Here is a 19,668-nt window from a genome sequence, read left to right as displayed (position 1 = left end):
CCCTCCTCCTCCTCCTCCTTCTCCTCCTCCTCCTTCTTCTCCTTTTAACTGGAGATGCCGGAGACTGAGCCTGGGCCCTTCTGCCTGCCAAGCAGAGGCTCTGCCACTGAGCCCCAGCCGTGACTCCACGGGCTCCTTGTGGCCTCAGGGCCCCGGCAGCTGTCCCACAATACCACCTTCTGGAACTGGCCTCTGTTCACGTTGTTCTTAGTGCAGGGAGAACTCTCTTCATTTTCAGCTCAGAAAGACGTCTTACGGTTTCTCTGTTGCAGATCCCGGCAACAAGCCCCTTTGCGTTCCAGGCGAGGGACCTGTGCACAGCCCTCCCCACCTTTTCTACAAGAGGTGCCGAAGAACTCTTTCACCCCCTGTCCAAGGGCACTGAGGCCAGCCATCATGAGAGGTAGGGGGGAGATGGGAGACTTCGGGGCTTTCCGAACAACGGCAGAGGAAGCGGGCGTCAGAGGCTTTTGCACAAGAACTGCTACCCCTTTTCTGCAAAATCGAGTCTTTTTTGACAAGAATATCTTCTGCTATGGGGATATCACACGCTCTTTGGTGTAGTGGTTCAGTGCGCGGACTCTAATCTGGGAGAACCGGGTTTGATTCCCCCACTCCTCCACTTGCATCTGGCTGGATGACCTTGGGCAAGCCGTAGTTCTGATAAGAGCTGTTCTTGGGAAAAAGAGCCCTTTCTGTCGGAGCTCTCTCAGCCCCACCTGCCTCACAGGGTGTCTGTCGTGGGGAGGGGAAGGGAAAGGACTCGCAGGGCTCTTTTTGTAGAAAAAGCCCAGCAGGAACGCATTAGCATAATAGGCCACACCCAACAGCAAACCCCATTAGCATATTAGGCCACACCCCTGACTGCACCACTCATTAGCACATTAGGCCACACTGCCATGTTACCAGAAGTGTGGTCATCCAGCCACACTCACCTTTCCCTTCTTATTCTGTTTACCTTGTTTGTTGCCAAAACCCTGGGCTTTTTTTGTAGCAGGAACCCCTTTGCATGTTAGGCCACACACCCCTAATGTAGCCAATCCTAATGAGTTTCTGCTATTGGGTGTGGCCTATTATGCTAATGAACTGCTGCTGGGTGTGGCGAGCTCGGGAGCCAGCCGGAACTCCGTTCCTGTGCGTTCCTGCCCAAAAATAGCCCTGGAAAGGAGTTTGTAAGCCGCTCTGAGACACCTTTGGGTAGTGAGTGGCGGGGTATAAATCCAATCTCTTCTTCTTCTTTAAAAAAAATTATTATTTAGATTTTTATTAGGTTTTAACGCATTATAGGGCAGGAAAATGTAAGGACAGGAAGGGTATAGGGTATGGGATAAGACATAAAGGGAAGCTTCATCAAGTTTGTCTAATAGCTGTTACAAGTTTTCCGTCTTCATTCTCTGTTTCCAAATGGCTTTCTTTTATGTAGTTACTAAAACTAGTGTCCCTTACTCAAATCAAATTGCTAAAATCTTCTATCAGAATTCCCGAAAAAGAGTCAGATTCTATATAGTTCGAGTTAGAGTTTCTCCAAGTTTGTCCTATTTATATTCGTGGTTCTTGGTCTTCAACGTTTCTTTCCACCCAGTCCTAAAATGGTATCCGGTTGTCTCTCACATGTTGTTTACTTCTGTCTTTCAACAAGTCCAACAGTATATCCATCTCTGCCGCTTCAAAGATTTTTGTCAAAAGTTTATTTTCCGTTGGTATCTCTGATTTCTTCCCGGCCTTAGCATAAAGAATTCTTGCAGCAAGGGCTATCACGTTCTCAACAGAGGAAGCCGCAGGCTTCAGTTTGCAAGAGCTGAGCAAGGCTGTTCTAGATAGGATGTTTTGGAGGACATTAATTCATAGGTTCGCCAGAAGTGGCTTGCTGGCACTTAACACAGGCACAAGTAGTGGGGAAAAGACATTTGGGAGCAACGGCGTCCGTGTTCCATGGCATAATTTTGCAGTTCCACCAAGCCACCTGAAGGAGGCGACAGACCGCGGGTGCCTCTGTTTCTGACAGTCGCGGGGACCTTGCTGTTCCTCTCTGTGGATATTCTGCAATTCTGGGCTACAGGGACTGGCCCACGTGGCAACAAGCCAACCTCAAGACAAATTCTCAAGACATCCAGTAGGAGTTTCTGTTGTTCCCGAATGCAGATGTTGAGGGAGTCCACTTTATAATTTATAGGGCCAGAAACTTGCAGTGGGAATTGCATGAGAGTGAGAGGCCGATGTTGTGTCCTCTGGGCTGAAGGTACACCAGAGGAGCCCGCCCTTGGCTCCACTTGCCTCAACTAGTTTGACAAAGCTTGGAATTCTGCCCCTAGGGAAGGGGGGGGCAAGTTCTAAGGGTACAGGAACTAGCAACGTTCTCTCTGTCTCCTGAATTACTCATTCTCTTACAGACTCTTAGAATCTGCCATTCAGGCTATACTTTAAGAAACCCTCACTACTCCTCAAACAATTCTCTTTACATTCCTCCACCTTTATGAGAGCCGCTTTAAACGCAGAGAATCCACCGTGCAGCACTGTTCTTGGATCTGTTACAGTGCTCCAGGTCAGAGCAAGTTTCAACACTTTTAAGAGCCAAGCGCCATGGAGGATTAGAATAGAACTTCACAAACAGCCTAATAAAACTCCCACCTAATTCCCACAGATTAACAGTCCCAGTTTATCATAACTGGACAGGTGGCTCACGGGCATCCATCTGCAGAGAAACAGGAAGTGGGCAAAGAGGATCCACCGAGTGGACAGGAAGTGAGAGAGTGTATGTCCCTTGATAGCTCACTGGGCATCCGGTCACCTTGCTCCCTAGGGGAATAGGTTTTTGGGATCCTGCGTTTTCCCATGATCAAGGGTAGTATTCAATTTCTATGTTTGCTGTTTTATGTATTTATTTCAGGGGTCCCCAACGTGGTGCCCACGGGCACCGTGGTGCAAGCCAACTGTTTTTTAAAAGTGGGTGGGGCTTTTAATCACTGGAGTTTTTTAAAATTTAATAATTTATATTATTAAATGAATATAAAACAATTGATACAGAGAATCCCAAACAATGCAAACTATGTAACGTTAATAATATTCTTGATATTCTGTTCAGTGTATCTTATCTAAAACTTAACGTGTTTTCTAATAATACAGTTGGGTTAGCAACCATCTCCCTTATATATAAAAGCCGAATGGTGGTGGCACTTCTCTAGAACATTCCACACGCTCCGGAATTGGTTGGCGCCCTGGTGTGTCACTCAGAATCTGTCCCTATCCACTGGCTGCATTGCTTGAGTCTCGCTTCCAACATTCTAAACAGTTTGCTGTTCCTCCCCCGCCCCCCCATAGCCAGTCAGAACACAGAGGTTATTTGCAAATGCAGCCTCATTGGCTTTTGCCTCGGAACACAGAGGTCGTTTGCATATGCGACTTGATTGGTTTTTGCCTCTAACATTCTAAGTAGTTTGCTGTTCTGAGGTAAAATGTGTCCAAACTCCAGGTGAGGGCTGGAGATCACTCAGAATTACAACTGCTTTCCAGATGGCAGAGATCAGTTCCCCTGGAGAAAATGGTGGGCTCTGTATCCTTGTATGCTGCTGAGGTGGCCCCCGTATGACAGCCAATGTGGTGTAGCAGTCAGGGCTTCAGAGCACGGGAGAGGCTGCAGGTGTGTGTGGGGTAGAAAGCTGAAGAGTGAGGGGGAAATAAAGGTAGGTTGATGGTTGGCTGGGAAGGATATAGGGTTGCCAACTCCAGGTGGGAAATTCCTGGAGATGTGAGGAGCCTGGAGAGGGTGAGGTTTCAGGAGGCGTGGGACCTCAGACAGGTACAAGGTCATAGACTCCACCCTCCAAACCAACCATTCCCTTCTGTTCTTTAGGCAGCAGAGATCAGTTGCTCTGGAGAAAATGGTGGACTCAGTGTCATTATACCCTGCTGAAGTCGCAACAGCAAATTGACACTGAGTGTCCAAGGCACCCGCCCAGAGCCTCTTTCTAGAGGCCGTTGTATTTATTTCCACAACGGGCCTTTTTCCTAGTCTTATATAAATGAAAGAATTTGAGTTCAACCAGCTAGTATTTAGGAGGGGTGCAGTGTTTCAAGTGGTTAAGACGCTGAACTGCAGACTGGAAGGTTGGTAGTTTAGCAGTTCGAGACCTGAGTGCCGCTCCCGTCTCTGGTTCCAGCTCCTGCCAACCTAACCGTTCGAAAGCAAGAAATTGCAAGTAGATAAATAGGTACCACTTTGGTGGGAAGGTAACAGCGTTCCGTGCGCCTTGGCGTCTAGTCATGCCCGGCCACATGACCACGGAAATGTCTTCGGACAGCGCTGGCTCTTCGGCGCGGAAACGGAGATGAGCACCGCATCCCTAGGGTCGGATTCGACTGGCTTTCGAGCAAGGGAGACCTTTACCCTTACTGTTTATGGTCTGCCTTTCTAACTGGGACTCAAAGTGGACTACAGAGTATAAATCCGTAACGATCCATACAAAGAGGCACCTAAAAAGCACAGGGCAGGTCGATACAATTAGTACAACGGAGGTACCAAATGAGCAACACGCTACGACTGGTTTTGCAGCAAATAATTTGGTCTGGCTGCCAGTGTTCCCTCTCAGCTGAGTGAGTGTGAGCCAGCTCACCGTTTTTTCGCCTCCGCCTCACACATTTTTGTCTCGGCTCAGGAAGGAGGGCTCCAGAGCAAACTAATTTGTGCAGTAGCCAAGTCACCTGCTCAGAATTTTAATGCCGGTAGCTCACAGAGTAGAATTTTGCTCACAAGACTCCGCAGCTGAGAGGAAGCGTTGCTGGCTGCTTGAGTTCAAGGGTATGGTGCCCCCATTTGGAGGACTCCCACGGGCAAAGTTCCCTCTAAGCTGTGGAGTCTTGTGAGCAAAAATTCTACTTTGTGAGCTACTGGCATTAAAATTGCGAGTGAGCGATTTGGCTCCTGCATTAATTAGTTTGCTCTGGAGCCATCCTTCCTGAGCTAAGGCAAAAATGTGTGAGCCAGAGGCTAAAAAAACTGTGAGCTAGCTCACACTAACTCAGCTTAGAGGGAACACTGCCCACGGGTCGTGATAAAGTCCTGTTTCCTACCCCGTGCCAAGCGGCATTCCCTCCAATACACCCAGTGCTCCCAGCCTTCTATTCACCCTACCAGTGCCCTACCAGAGCACAAGAAATGTTCGTGTCACACAGAGGGGAAGGACCACGGGAGGCGCCCACAGACACCCCTTTCCCAGCAGGGTTCCCTTACGCTGCTTGCGTGTGAACATTTAAGCTTGCATGGGTGGGAAGATGGGGGAAAGCAGGCCTGTGGCGGGGTTTCCTCCATGCAGCTGTCGTGCCCACACCCAAAAGGGTCAGGCCCCGTGAATGGCCGGACAGAACCATTTTCAATCGCTCTCTGCGTGAAGACACAGACCTGAGACTTAGCATAACATCGTCCCTTCCTCCGCAGAACCGGATCCTCCGCTTCCTCCATGCCTCGTCACGAAGAGCACGTGCAGAACATCCGCCGGTTCCACGAGTCCCTGCAGCAGGCGGAAGGGAATGCGCACCGAGCCGGAAGGCTGGATACCCTGTCCCAGTCCTCGCGCACCTCACTTCTCCGGGCTCTCAGGTACAAAAAAAAAGTGCAAATGATGCGGTTCTCCTTTCTCCGTACCGGCTTCGTCGGGGGGGATCAGAACATTCAACTAGTGCTGGAACTGTCCACAGCAGTTGAATTCCTTCCCACTGTCAAGGAATTCAGTTGCCTTTGCCATCCGGGTCAGGGCAGAGATGAACAGGTGGTTTTGGCCATTTCCTGCCTCTGCGTAGCGACCCTGGACTTGCTCGGCGGTCTCCCATCCAAGGACTAACCAGGGCCGACCCTGCTTAGCTTCCGAGATCTGATGAGACCGGGCTAGCCTGGGCCATCCAGGTCAAGGCAGACAAACGGTGGCAGTTTTGGCCATTGCCTGCCTCTGCGTAGCAACCCTGGACTTCCTCGGTGGTCTCCCGTCCAGATATTAACCAGGGCCAGCCCGGCTTAGCTTCCGAGATCTGATGAGACCGGGCTAGCCTGGGCCATCCAGGTCAAGGCAGACAAACGGTGGCAGTTTTGGCCATTGCCTGCCTCTGCGTAGCAACCCTGGACTTCCTCGGTGGTCTCCCGTCCAGATATTAACCAGGGCCGACCCGGGTTAGCTTCTGAGATCTGATGAGATCTGGCCAGCCTGGGCCATCTAGGTCAGAGCAGAAGACATACGGTGGCGGTTTTGGCCATTGCCTGCCTCTGCGTAGCAACCCTGGACTTCCTCGGTGGTCTCCCGTCCAGATATTAACCAGGGCCGACCCGGGTTAGCTTCTGAGATCTGATGAGATCTGGCCAGCCTGGGCCATCTAGGTCAGAGCAGAAGACATACGGTGGCGGTTTTGGCCATTGCCTGCCTCTGCGTAGCAACCCTGGACTTCCCTGGTGGTCTCCCGTCCAGATATTAACCAGGGCCGACCCGGCTTTCCTTCTGAGATCAGATGAGATCCGGCTAGCGTGGGCCATCTAGGTCAGAGCAGAAGACATACAGAGGTGGTTTTGGCCATTGCCTGCCTCTGCGTAGGAACCCTGGACTTCCTTGGTGGTCTCCCGTCCAGATATTAACCAGGGCCGACCCGGCTTAGCTTCTGAGATCTGATGAGATCCGGCTAGCGTGGGCCATCTAGGTCAGAGCAGAAGACATACAGAGGTGGTTTTGGCCATTGCCTGCCTCTGCGTAGCAACCCTGGACTTCCTCGGTGGTCTCCCATCCAAGTACTAACCAGGGCTCACCTTTCTTCGCTTCCCAGACCTGAACAGCATAGACTAGCCTGGGCTATCCAGCTCAGGGCAAAAGACACGCAGAGGCGGTTTGCCCTTGCCTGCCTCTCCATAACAACCCTGGCCTGTCCAAGTCTTAACCAGGGCCCACCCCGCTTAGCTTCCGAGTTCCGATCAGCTCGGGGTAAGCTGGCCCGTTCGGGCTGCCCGTCACCCCCCAAGGCGTCTGAAACAGAAACTGTCTATAGGTCCACGAGGTCAGAAAGACCTCCCACTCGATTCTTCTCCTTCCAGGAAGAACATGAGCGAACTGGATGAGATCAAGAGATACTTCAGTCAAAAGCTAACCAGGTCTTTCCCTGACACGGGCGCACCAGACAGAAGTGCGGACGGACTCAGTGGCAGACACCCGAGTCCTTCCTCCGGGGCAGTAGATCCCGAAGGGCGGCATCTGTTAGAGAAGTCTAACCAGCTGGTGTCTCAAGTCAGCAGCCTGATCAACGGTAAGACGTGAACCGTTTGAGGAGGGGGGCGGGAAGCCCGTTTGGCGTAGTGTTAAGTGCGCGGACTCTAATCTGGGAGAACCGGGTTCGATTCCCCCACTCCTCCACTCGCAGCTGCTGGATGACCTCGGGCAAGCCACAGTTCTGACAAGAACTGTTCTCTCAAGGGCAGTTCTCATGAGAGCTTTCTCAGCCCCACCTTACTCATAGGCAGTGCTCCCTCTAAGCTGTGGAGTCTTCTGAGCAAAACGTCTACTTTGTGAGTGACCGGCATTAAAAGTTGTGAGCGAGGGATTTGGCTGCTGCCTAAATTAGTTTGCTCTGGAGCCGTCCCTTCCTGAGCAAAGACAAAACTGTGTGAGCCGGAGGCTAAAGAACTGTGAGCTAGCTCACACTTAACTCAGCTTTGAGGGAATACTGCTCACAGGGTGTCGGTTGTGGGGAGGGGAAGGGAAAGGAGTCTGTAAGCTGCTCTGAGACTCCAAGTGAAGGGCGGGGTATAAATCCGACCTCCTCCTCATCCTCTTCTTCTCCTCCTCCTCAAAGCCGTTTTGGTGTAGTGGTTAAGGGCGCCAGTTTGGTGTAGTGGTTAAGTGAGCCAGTTTGGTGTAGTGGTTAAGTGCGCGGACTCTAATCTGGGAGTACCGGGTTTGATTCCCCACTCCTCCACTTGCACCTGCTGATGTGACCTTGGGTCAGTCACAAGCTCTGTCAGAGCTGTCCTTGGAAAAGAGCCGTTTCTGCCAGAGCTCTCTCAGCCCCGCCTACCTCACAGGGTGTCGGTTGTGGGGAGGGGAAGGGAAAGGAGTTTGTAAGCCGCTCTGAGACTCCTTTGGGTAGTGAAGGGCGCGGTACAAATCCAATCTCCTCCTCCTCCTCCTCCTCCTCCTTCTTCTTCTAGCTCTCTCAGCCCCACCTACCTCACAGGGTGCCTGTTGTGGAGAGGGGAAGGGAAAGGAGTTTGTAAGCCACTCTGAGACTCCTTTGGGTAGTGAAGGGCGGGGTATAAATCCAATCTCTTCCCTTCTTCTTCTTCTTCCTCCTCCTCCTCCTGAAAGCCATTAACCAGAGGGCTTTGGAGGAGAGGGGTGAGGCAGGCTGCTCCAGGCACAGTCAGAGTTTTGGGGGTTGAGGGGAAGATTTGGGGGTGGAGCCTAAGGAAGGTGGGGCTTGAGGGGAAGAGGGACCTCAGCAGGCTATTATGCCACAGAGTCCACCCTCCAAAACAGCCGTTTTCTCCAAGGGAATGGATCTCTGTCCGCTGGAAATCAATTATAATGCTGGGAAATCTCCCGACCCTGCCTGGGGGGGTAGTACAAAAATTGAGGGTTACAGTGTTAGGAAGATATGAGCAGGGGCGGATTAAGGCTCACAGGTGCCCGAAGCACTGACCCATCTTGGTGCCCCCCTCTTTTCCACACTGACCCCCAGTCCGTTTCAGTTGTTGACCTGTCTGACCAGATATACAATGTATTCATAGGATAACACAATATACCGTACAAACTAAGCCAAGCTTGGGCTACATAAAGTTCTACAAAAATGCAATACAACATCTGTTTTAATATTTCACAAGTTAAATATACCAAAGTTCCAATATTCATGACCTGAAAGGCATTTCTGTACATTTCATTTTCGCAAAATGACTGGTAACATCCTCGAAATTAATACCTCTCAGAATGTCTGCTTCAATTGTTAATATACACAGTGAGTTGGGTCTTTCTTGAAGCATAACTGATCTATTTGGGTTTTTCACACGTTTCAGTTGTGAAACCCTAGGGTGCACCGTGATCAATTTGCAGTAGTTTTATCAATTTATTTTTTTTTACAAATCTTCATTCGTTTTTTTTCCTTTTCACCCTTTTCCCAACATTGTGGTGCCCCATTTGGCCCTGGTGCCCTAAGCACGTGCTTAGTCTGCTTAATGGTTAATCCGCCCCTGGATATGAGAAAATATATGACATTGTGTATACTAGATGTATGCTTAAGGTAGATCTTTTTCATGCTTGGGATGGCACGAACCAAGGTTCGCAGACCATGAACCGAGCCCAGCTCATGACGAATTCTGGTTCGTAATTTGGTTTGTGCCCATCCCTAGTTCAGATGGAAGCTCGCTGGGTGACCTTGGGCCAGTCACATGCTTCTTGCTTACCACGCCTCACAAGACTTTCAGGTTTATAAGCTTTTGAGAGTCAACGCTCCCTTTGTTAGCTCTGTGTTTTTTGGGTTTTTTTATGCTAAATTTTTTAATTTTACAACATCAAATATTAGGCAAATAATAGTGCAATTAGTTACAAACATTACTAAAACCATAAAATAAACCAAACAGAAATTTCAAAAACAGATAACCTTTGATATTGTGGGTTACTTGGAATAATGTCTTTCTAGCAAAAAACTAACAACAGGGTAAAGGTAAAGGTTCCCTTGGTCGAAAGCCAGTCGAATCCGACTCTAGGGTTGCGGTGCTTATCTCCGTTTCAAAACCGAAGAGCCAGCGCTGTCCGAAGATGTTTCCGTGGTCATGTGGCCGGCATGACTAAACACCAAGGCGCACAGAACGCTGTTACCTTCCCACTGAAGTGGTACCTATTTATCTACTTGCAATGTCTTGCTTTCGAACAGCTAGGTTGCAGCCCTGTAGCTAGGGATTTTGGGGGGAGGGGGCCGGGGGGGGCTCAGCTAATTAAATCAAAATTAATCACATTAATTCAATTTGGTACTGGCCTGGGAGAGAGGGGGCCTGGAATAAATGCTAGGGGGCCAGGCCCTGCAGGCCCCACGTTAGCTACGGGCCTGCTAGGTTGGCAGGAGTTGGAACTAGAACAGAGTACCAAACAGCAACAATGTCTTTGTTATAATTTTCTGGTGATGAATCTGATACATTAAAAGACAATTTTTGCAGCATAAAGTGTTCCCATATATACGATTATACTGTCAGCTCTGTGTTAATACTCAAATCTCTCTCTCTCTCTCTCTCTCGTTTTTCCCTCAATGAGGCCTCAACCACAATATAACCAGAAACGCCACAGAACCTCCAGAGGCCCACGAAGGGTTCTCTTCACATTTGGATGCCCTTCCGGACCAGAGGGGGGGAGCAACCAGGACCAGTGAGGGGCCCAAAGACCTCCTGCGGAACGACGCCTCGAGCGGCCACGCAGGCGAAGGGCCGCTCTTCTCTCTGGAAGAGGCCTCCTTTGCACGGGGCATGCTGTACGAATTCCTCGGCCGAGCCAGCTCCCAAAGCGACCCCCCGTTGGCCATCCCCGCAGCGGCCGAGGCCGCCGAGTCCCCCAGCGAGGACGACTACGAGGAGGACGTCATAGAGCCCAGAACGCTGAACGAAATCACCACCGCGACGGACAAAACCAGCCCCTGGTCCAGCCTCGTCTCCGAAGGGGAGCAGGACCGTGACCAGGAAGCGGCGAAGACGAGGGTCGCCGGCTGGCCAGATGGCGGAGCGGAACCTTTCCTCGCCGGGGAGCGGGCCCAAAGCTCCTGGTCCAACGTCACCCAGGAGGACTCCCTGAGCATCTCCAGCACCACCAGGTCTGGCGCCGGCCCCTCCGGAGGAGAAGGGGGTGGCGAAGGCGGGGCGGGGCAGGAACTCGAAGGCAGCCCCGAGGACCCACTCCGATCCACACCAGCCTTAGGCGCAGATGGCTTGAATGACGGGCCTTCGGAAGAAGGAGAGACTGTGCAGGAAGGCGCCCTAGAAATCCAGGCCGAAGACGCCGGTGTAGAACTGGCACCTTTCCCGGGTGGTGGAGGCTTTGCTCCGGAGTACGCTGCTGCTCCAGAGGCGGAGGAGGGACGGGAGGCGTCACGTTCAGACCCCCAATACGAGGAAGTGGCCGATTCCGATGAGGAGGAGCACCGGAGTTCCCCCGAGTCGTCGGAAACCGCGCAGCAGGCAGACAGCAGCTCCCACGAGGGCGACCACGATCCGCCCGAGGACTCGGGCGAGCCTCCGCAGCCCAGAGTCATGTTGTATCCTTTTCCGCCTTCTTAACCAAGCAAGACCCCCCTAGCTCGCCAATCCCAGTGAACCTGCGCCGTGTGGAATCTGTCCCGTTGCGGCCGGGAGGGGTAGACAGAACCTCTCTGGTGTAGTGGTTGAGTGCGCCAGTGTGGTGTAGGGGTTGAGTGCGCGGACTCTAATCTGGGAGAACCGGGTTTGATTCCCCACTCCTCCACTTGCACCTGGCTGGATGACCTTGGGCAGGCCATAGTTCTGATAAGAGCTGTTCTTGAAAAAGAGCTGTTTCTGTCAAGAGCTCACTCAGCCCCGCCTGCCTCACAGGGTGTCTGTTGTGGGGAGGGGAAGGGGAAGGAGTTTGTCAGCCGCTCTGAGACTCCTCTGGGTAGTGAAGGGCGGGGTGGAAATCCAGTCTCTTCTTCTTCCTCTTCTATGTGCAGGTCTCCTTGATGGCCATCCGTATTAGCAGTAGTGCCTCATTCTTGGTGTAGTGGTTAGGAGCACGGACTCTAATCTGGGAGAACCAGGCTTGATTCCCCACTCTTCGGTAGTGAAGGGCGGGGTATGAATCCAATCTCTTCTTCTTCTTCTTCTTCTTCTTCTTCTTCTTCTTCTTCTCCTTCTTCTCCTTCTTCTTCTTCTTCTTCTTCCTCTTCCTCTTCTTCTTCTTCTTCTTCTTCTTCTTCTTCTTCTTCTTCTCCTTCTTCTCCTTCTTCTTCTTCTTCTTCTTCCTCTTCCTCTTCTTCTTCTTCTTCTTCTTCTTCTTCTTCTTCTTCTTCTCCTTCTTCTCCTTCTTCTTCTTCTTCTTCTTCCTCTTCCTCTTCTTCTTCTTCTTCTTCTTCTTCTTCCCTGAATGTGTAAAGTGATCAAAATGTGGAATTTGCTGTTGCGGGATATAGTGATGGCTACAGGACACTTTTGTTGTTGTTCAGTCACACAGTCAAGTCTGACTCTTCGCGACCCCATACATAAACATCTTTAAAGGGGGATTAGGCAGAATCATGGCGGAGAGGTCTATCAGTAGCAACTAGCCATGGTGACCAAAGGGAATCTCCATGTTCAAAAGCAGTCAACTTCTGAATCCCAGTGCCCAGGAGGCAGCATCAGGGGAAGGCCTCGGCCTCTCTGCCCTGTTGTTGGCCCTCCAGAGGAACTGGCTGGCCCTTGTGTGAGACAGGAGGCTGGACTAGATGGACCCTCAGTGGTCTGATCCAGCAGGGCTCTTCTGAGGTTCTTATCAGGGGAAAGCCACAACGGAGAAGGCACTGACCGATTTCACACAAGAGCTGCGCTGCGGTCGCGCCTCCCTTTGCCCCGCTTCTATCGGTCAGTTTCCCATTTGAAGCTGTGCAGCTGCATTTTGACCCGCAGCTTCACCCGATTTTACCTGCGGCTTCGTGATCCTGTTTTTTGAGGATCACGAAACCGCGGGGAAAATCTGGCGAAGCCGTGGGTCAAAACGCGGCCGCACGACTTCGAGTGGGAAATTGACCGATAGAAGCAGGGCAAAGGGAGGCGCGACCGCGGCGCAGCTCTGGTGTGAAATCGGTCACTGTGTACGGGCAGTTGTTGATTTCCACTCCATCTTCCGCTTTTTACAACGTGCGTCTTTTGGGTCCCTTTGGGAGGGGGGCATTACATAACAGAAGGGCATCCCAGCCCCTCTCCAGTTAAATTTTAACACTCTGCAAAACAGAGACAAGCATTCTCAGGATATTGCAGGTAATAAAAATTGTTCCTGGCAGCTGCAGGCTTCAAATCAGAGCTGTACGTGGGCTCACTGGATCCGATCCAGGACAGGTCCGCAGTACTCTTGAATTCACCACTGATGAGTCGAATCATCATTGGGGTCTTAAAAGCCCATCTTTGCACAGTTGGTTGGTTTGTCTTTTGACGGTGTGGACTTTTATTGCTGTTGGGTTCTGTAGAAAAGTAGGCAAGGGATGTGGGACTGGATTTTATATACAGGAGTGCTCAAGCATTCAAGTTACGCAAAAGTCCGTCAAGCCGCTTAATTGAAGGGCGGCAGTGTAGCTCAGGGGCTCAGAGCTTGCTTGGCACTGCCAGGGTCTCTGACTCGGCGCTTTCTTCTTCCAGTTCAGCAATTCCATGGTGGCTGTGAAGGATAATATGCCAGGAGACAGCAACCACGTACACTGCCCTGAGCTCCTTTCCCCGGAGGCTTTGGTGGACTAGGAAGGCCCTGGTGGGTGCACGATGTCAACTCCTTTCGGCCTTCAGATAAGATCGTAGAGTGGGAAGGGACCTCCAGGGTCATCTAGTCCAACCCCCTGCACGATGCAGGTAATTCACAAATACCTCCACACGCACACACACACACACCTAGTGAGCCCGGTTCCATGCCCAGAAGATTTTTTTTTCCCCAGTATTTTTAATTGAAATTTTTTAGAATACATTCCAGTATAATATAATAACAAAGTAAGTAATCCAGAAGATGGCAAAAGGCTTCTGAGTTTCTGAGATGCTATTAAAGGAACTGGGTTGCTCATGAACAGAAATGTATTATGCGCTTTATACATGTATCTGTAGGGGCCTGCGCTCAGCTGCTCGTTCTCTGTCTCTTTCAGCGGGGCTTGTTTGGGAAGCTCATTCAGCATTCCGGATCTAAGAGAACATAAGAACATTTTAAAAAAGCCAAAGTTGGATCAGGCCAGTGGCCCATCCAGTCCAACACTCTGTCACACAGTGGCCAAGAATACCAGGTGCCATCAGGAGTTCCAGCAGTGGGGCCAGGACACTAGAAGCCCCCTCACTGTTGTCCCCCCCCAAGCACTAAGAATGCAGAGCATCCCTTGCCCCAGCCTGAGAGTTCCTATCTGTCCCTTGTGGCTCATAGCCACCGATGGACCTCTGCTCCATTTGTTGTTGTTCAGTCACACAGTCGAGTCCGACTCTTCGCAACCCCATGGACCAGCTCCCGCCAGGCCCTCCTGTCTTCCGCCGTCCTCTGAAGTTGGCTCAATTTCATGTTCCTTGCATCTGTGACACTGTCTAACCATCTCATCCTTTGCCGTCCCCGTCTTCTTTGACCGTCAATCTTTCCCAGCATCAGGGTCTTCTCCAGGGAGTGCTCCCTTCTCATTTGGTGGCCAAAGTATTTGAGCTTCAGTTTCATTATCTGGCCTTCCAGGGAACAGTCAGGGTTGATTTCTTTTAGGATTGACTGATTTGATCTCCTTGCAGTCCAAGGGACTCTCAAGAGTCTTCTCCAGCACCATAGTTCAAAAGAATCTATTCTTCGGCGCTCGGCCTTCCTTATAGTCCAACTCTCGCAGCCATACATGAGTACTGGGAATACCATTGCTTTGACCATGTGGACTTTTGTTGGCAGGGAGATGTCTCTACTTTTTATCATGCTGTTGAGGTTCGCCATCGCTTTCCTCCCAATGAGCAGGCGTCTTTTAATTTCACGGCTGCTGTCGCAGCCTGCTCCATATGCTTATCCAATTCCCTCTTGAAGCTGTCCTTGCTTGTGGCCGCCGCCACCTCCTGTGGCAGCACAACCTGTTCACCGGTGACAACCGCCCTGACATGTCCCTTCTCTCCTGTGGGCCCCACCGTATGGAAAGACCTGCCTAAGGAAGTCAGGAAGGCACCCATGTTCCTGGCTTCCCACGAATGATGCGGAACTGATGGTTCGAGATGGGGAGCCCTGCTAGTCTTTCTGCGGCAGTGGGTTTGTATAAAAAGCCCAGCAGGAACTCATTAGCATAATAGACCACACCCAACAGCAGAAACTCAGCCTATTAGGCCGCACCCATGACAATACAGCTCATTAGCATATTAGGCCACACACCCCATGTTCCCAGAAGTGTGCTCATCCAGCCACACCCACCTTTTGCTTCTTATTCTGTTTACCTTGTTTGTTGTCAAAACCCAGGCTTTTTTGTAGCAGGAACGCCTTTGCATGTTAGGCCACACACCCCTAATGTAGCGAATCCTAATGCGTTCCTGCGGTTGGGTGTGGCCTATTATGCTAATGAGTTTCTGCTGGGTGTGGCCAACTCGGGAGCCAGCCGGAACTCCGTTCCTGTGCGTTCCTGCCCAAAAATAGCCCTGCAGTTCCTCTTGTTGTGGTGACCCCCAACCATAACATTATTTTCGTTGCTACCTCATAACTGTGATTTTGCTACTGTTATGAATCGTCATGTAAATATCTGATATGCAGGATCTGTCTCGGTTCCTAAGACCATCGAAAATTTGTTTTTTCCGATGGTCTTAGGCGACCCATGTGAAAGGGTCGTTCGACCCCCAAAGGGGTCGTGACCCACAGGTTGAGAACCGCTGATGTAGAGGCTCCTGGAACAAATATCAAACCAGCTAGTTACTGACAATTTGAAAGGTAACAAATATGTAGGGGCTGATAATATTTAAAAAAGGGGGGGGACTTTTAGGTTGGTAAATAAGGTGTGGGGTAATTGAAAAGTATATGGGCAAAATTACTTTAATGGTGTAATGAGATACAGCTGGGACTGGATGAGGAACTGCTCAAAGAGAATAGGTAGAAAAGCAACTGCCACTCTAGCTTGAAGCTGCTTAAAAGTATGAAATTCTAGTGTCTTCTTAAATAAGTAGATCAGTAACAGAAAGTGAATAATAACTTAAATTTATTATCAGATCTGTAACTTTGATAAAGTATATACGTTATGGTCAAACCCACAGGTTGAGAACCGCTGATGTAGAGGCTCCTGGAACAAATATCAAACCAGCTAGTTACTGACAATTTGAAAGGTAACAAATATGTAGGGGCTGATAATATTTAAAAAAGGGGGGGGACTTTTAGGTTGGTAAATAAGGTGTGGGGTAATTGAAAAGTATATGGGCAAAATTACTTTAATGGTGTAATGAGATACAGCTGGGACTGGATGAGGAACTGCTCAAAGAGAATAGGTAGAAAAGCAACTGCCACTCTAGCTTGAAGCTGCTTAAAAGTATGAAATTCTAGTGTCTTCTTAAATAAGTAGATCAGTAACAGAAAGTGAATAATAACTTAAATTTATTATCAGATCTGTAACTTTGATAAAGTATATACGTTATGGTCAAAACACACTTTCCCTATGAGGAAAGGTTAAAGCGCTTAGGGCTCTTTAGCTTGGAGAAACGATGACTGAGGTCAACAGTGGGAGGGCTCCTAGTGTCCTGGCCCCACTGGTGGACCTCCTGATGGCCCCTGGTATTTTTGGCCACTGTGTGACATAGAGTGTTGGACTGGAGGGGCCATTGGCCTGATCCAACATTGGCGTCTCTTATGTTCTTTTGTTCTTAATGATACTCTTGTAGGAAACCTACAATACATTGGTTATGTTATGTTAGTGTATTATTATGTGAAATGTTTTGTGGTCTTCTTCTTATGTTTGGAAACCGATAAAAATATATGTTTTTTTAAAAAAGCTTATACCAGGAATAAAGCTTTCTTGGTCTTAAAGGTGTCCCTGGACTCAAACATTGTCCTGTAAATGACATAAATAGAAGACATAATAGTCTGCTTCAAGAGCCTTAACTCTGCTGTTCAGGTCCGACCCCGTCGTGGTCCCCAATTTCTTCCTTCCGCCACAGCATCTGGAAGCCTCCATGCGCCTGCTGAGCGTCTCGGCTCATCCCCTGACCGCCACCGATAAAGTAAGTAGCTTCCTGGTGCCGCCTTTGCCGCACTGGATTTCAGCCTCTCCTCCTGAGCAGCGAGAGCGGAGGCCTTTCCGGCTGGCCTCTTCCGTAATCGGTGCAGCTACCTTCCACGTATATACGGTGAGCCACCAGGCCACGAAGGGAAAGGAGCTCTCTGTGGTATGCGGATCCCGAGCCATTTATACCTTTCCAAGCAGGGCTGTGCGTGTGCGTCTCGCAGTTCAAAAGTCATACTGTGCAAGTGTGAAGTTTAGAAACAGAGAGCTGGAAGGGACCTCAAGGGTCATCTAGTCCAACCCCCTGCACAATGCAGGAAATTCACAAACACTCCTCCCATCCCCTAGTGACCCCTTCTCTATGTCCAGAGGAAGGCAAAAAAACAAACAAACCCTCCACCAGGATCCCTGGACCAATCTGACCTGGAGGAAAATTCCTGCCTGACCCCAAAGTAGGAGAGGTTGTACAAATCAATACAGAAAAGAAAATGGGTCCATTAATGGCTCTTGGCCATTGTCCCCTAAGTGGTACTTGTGACGTCCTTGCTTATAGGGGAAACGGTTTTACTTTTAAACACTCTCTGAGTACATAAACTTGGTAGTTTTCTGCTGCCACCAGGAATTAAAAAATCTAAATCTCTCTGTTTTGGTAGTATGACCTAGGATCTGGGCACTTCAGAGGACTATGTGGCCCTGAGGAAATACTGTACTGATTTCTGGGATAAGTTTAAACAAAAATTGATTTATTTAATAAAGAACAGAATAGGTTTCTGGTTATTTTGAACAGTTGCTGAAGAAAGGAATTTGTAAATATAACTGGCAAAGCTTGGTGCCACAAACAGTCTCTCAAACTCCAAACTCCACTCTGACAGGCTTGTACTCTCAGTAAACTCTCTCTCTCATATATATACAGCCACACAGGCTAGTCTCTTTGTTTTATTCACATAGAATAGAATCAACTCTCTTAGTCACACAGACTGAACTGTTGGTCTTATTCACACAGAATTAGACTCAGAATTCCATAGTCACACAGACTATGTTCTCTCTTCAAGCTTCACACACCGAATCCTTCATAACTCTCAGAGTCACACAGACTCTCTTCAGAACTCTTCCATACTTGTCTCTCTCATACCACAGAATCTCCTCATGGACACACACACAGATTCCTCTCAGACACCCCTCCTCCCACACTCTCAGTCATCAGCCAATCAAATCACACTTGTCACTCTCTAGCACTCTTCTCATTTTATTGCATTCAAACTAAACATTTAAAGGAACACACACACCAAAACATGGAATCATTACAGTACTAAAGCTGTGAACGTTGATGAAAGAATAGAGAAGTGCTCTTCAGTTCCTCTTCCTGCTTGTGAGTTTCACAGAACCATCGGCTGTCCTTTGTTGGAAACAAGATGCTGGAACAGATCAGTGGTCGCTGTGATCCAGCAAAGCAGTTCTTGTGTTTTAGACTTGCTTAATATGCAGAGTTGATATGTTCTCTGCTTGGAATTTGAGCTAGTTTGGAACAGTATATTGATTTTTGTTTTAGATTGTGCACGTGTGTGACTTGAAGCTGGCTTGTACTGACTCAGACCATTGGCTTATCAAAATTGGTGTTGTCCACTCAGACTGGCAGTGGCTCTCCAGGGTCTCAGGCTGAGGTCTTTCACATCTCCTACTGCCTGGTCTTTTTAGCTGGAGATGCTGGGGATTGAACCAGGGACCTTCTGCATGCCAAGCAGATACTCTGCTACTGAGCCACACCCCCTTCCCCGTGGCTCTCCAGGGTCTCGGGCTGAGGTTTTTCACATGACCTGCTGCCTGGCACTTTTAACTGGAGATGCCGGGGATTGAACCTGGGACCTTCTGCATGCCAAACAGAGGCTCTGCCACTGAGCCACAGCCTGTCTCCATGGCTCTCCAAGGTCTCAGGCAGAGGTCTTTCACATCACCTGCAGATGCCGGGGATTGAACTGGGGACCTTCTGCATGCCAAGCAGAGGCTTTATCCACTGAGCCACGGCGTCTCCCGTAAAAGGGGATGTTGAAAAGTGTTTCCATTTTCATCCATCTGCGATGCTTATTGTGAACATGCAAAGTTGCCTTATACGGAATCGGACCATCGGTCCTTCAAGGTCGGCACTGTCTACTGAGACTGACTCCAGGGTTGATCCTGGAGCCTTCTGTGTGCTGAGCCGATGCTCTACTTCTGAGCCGCAGCCCTTCCCCAATACCAGTATTCCCTCTAAACCGAGTTGGTGTGAGCTAGCTCACAGTTATTTAGCCTCTGGCACACACACTTTTGTCTCAGCTCAGGAAGGATGCCGTAGGCAAATCGCTCACGCACAACTTTAATGCCAGGTGCTCGCAAAGTAGAATTTTTGCTCACAAGACTCCACAGCTTGGAGGGAGCACTGCCCAATACACCACTCTGTTTATGAAGTCTGAACCATTCTTGGAATTGTGATAGCACCAAGGGGTCATTTCGTAGAAAAAGAGGTCCAGGGGCTCATTAGCATACCTATTAGCAGGGGTCATTTCCTGCAGGAGCGCACAGGAGCAGAGCTCCTGCAGTAAAGAGCCCAGGGGGCGGGCACATGCAACAAGCCCCGCCCCCTGCTCCCAGCAGCCCCGGGCCACAAGGAGCAAGAAGCCTCTTTCTTTCTTTCCTTTCTTTCCGTCTGTCTGTCTGCCTGCCTGCCTTTCTGTCTATCTTTCTATCTTTTTCTCACCTTTTTTCCTTCTCTCCCTCTTTTCCTCCTTCTTTCCTTCTCTCTTTCCC

General features: G+C 49.7%; 1 protein-coding gene across 1 annotated transcript in view; it reads left to right on the top strand.

Moving 5' to 3' along the window:
* C2CD3 (C2 calcium-dependent domain containing 3) overlaps positions 1-19,668 on the top strand; it is a gene marked incomplete at its 5' end in the record, with an annotated part of 73,616 nt that overhangs the window by 53,268 nt on the left and 680 nt on the right. Inside the window, 5 exons of the mRNA XM_015425050.1 lie at positions 273-403; positions 5,432-5,593; positions 7,064-7,272; positions 10,266-11,256; positions 16,780-17,011. Of these exons, the coding sequence (XP_015280536.1) occupies positions 273-403; positions 5,432-5,593; positions 7,064-7,272; positions 10,266-11,256; positions 16,780-17,011 (1,725 nt within the window). The remainder of the gene's footprint in view (positions 1-272; positions 404-5,431; positions 5,594-7,063; positions 7,273-10,265; positions 11,257-16,779; positions 17,012-19,668) is intronic.

This window comes from Gekko japonicus, unplaced genomic scaffold (assembly GCF_001447785.1).
Source record: "Gekko japonicus isolate JY-2015 unplaced genomic scaffold, Gekko_japonicus_V1.1 scaffold2548, whole genome shotgun sequence".
Taxonomy (NCBI): domain Eukaryota; kingdom Metazoa; phylum Chordata; class Lepidosauria; order Squamata; family Gekkonidae; genus Gekko; species Gekko japonicus.
This window is presented reverse-complemented; position numbering and strand designations above follow the sequence as displayed.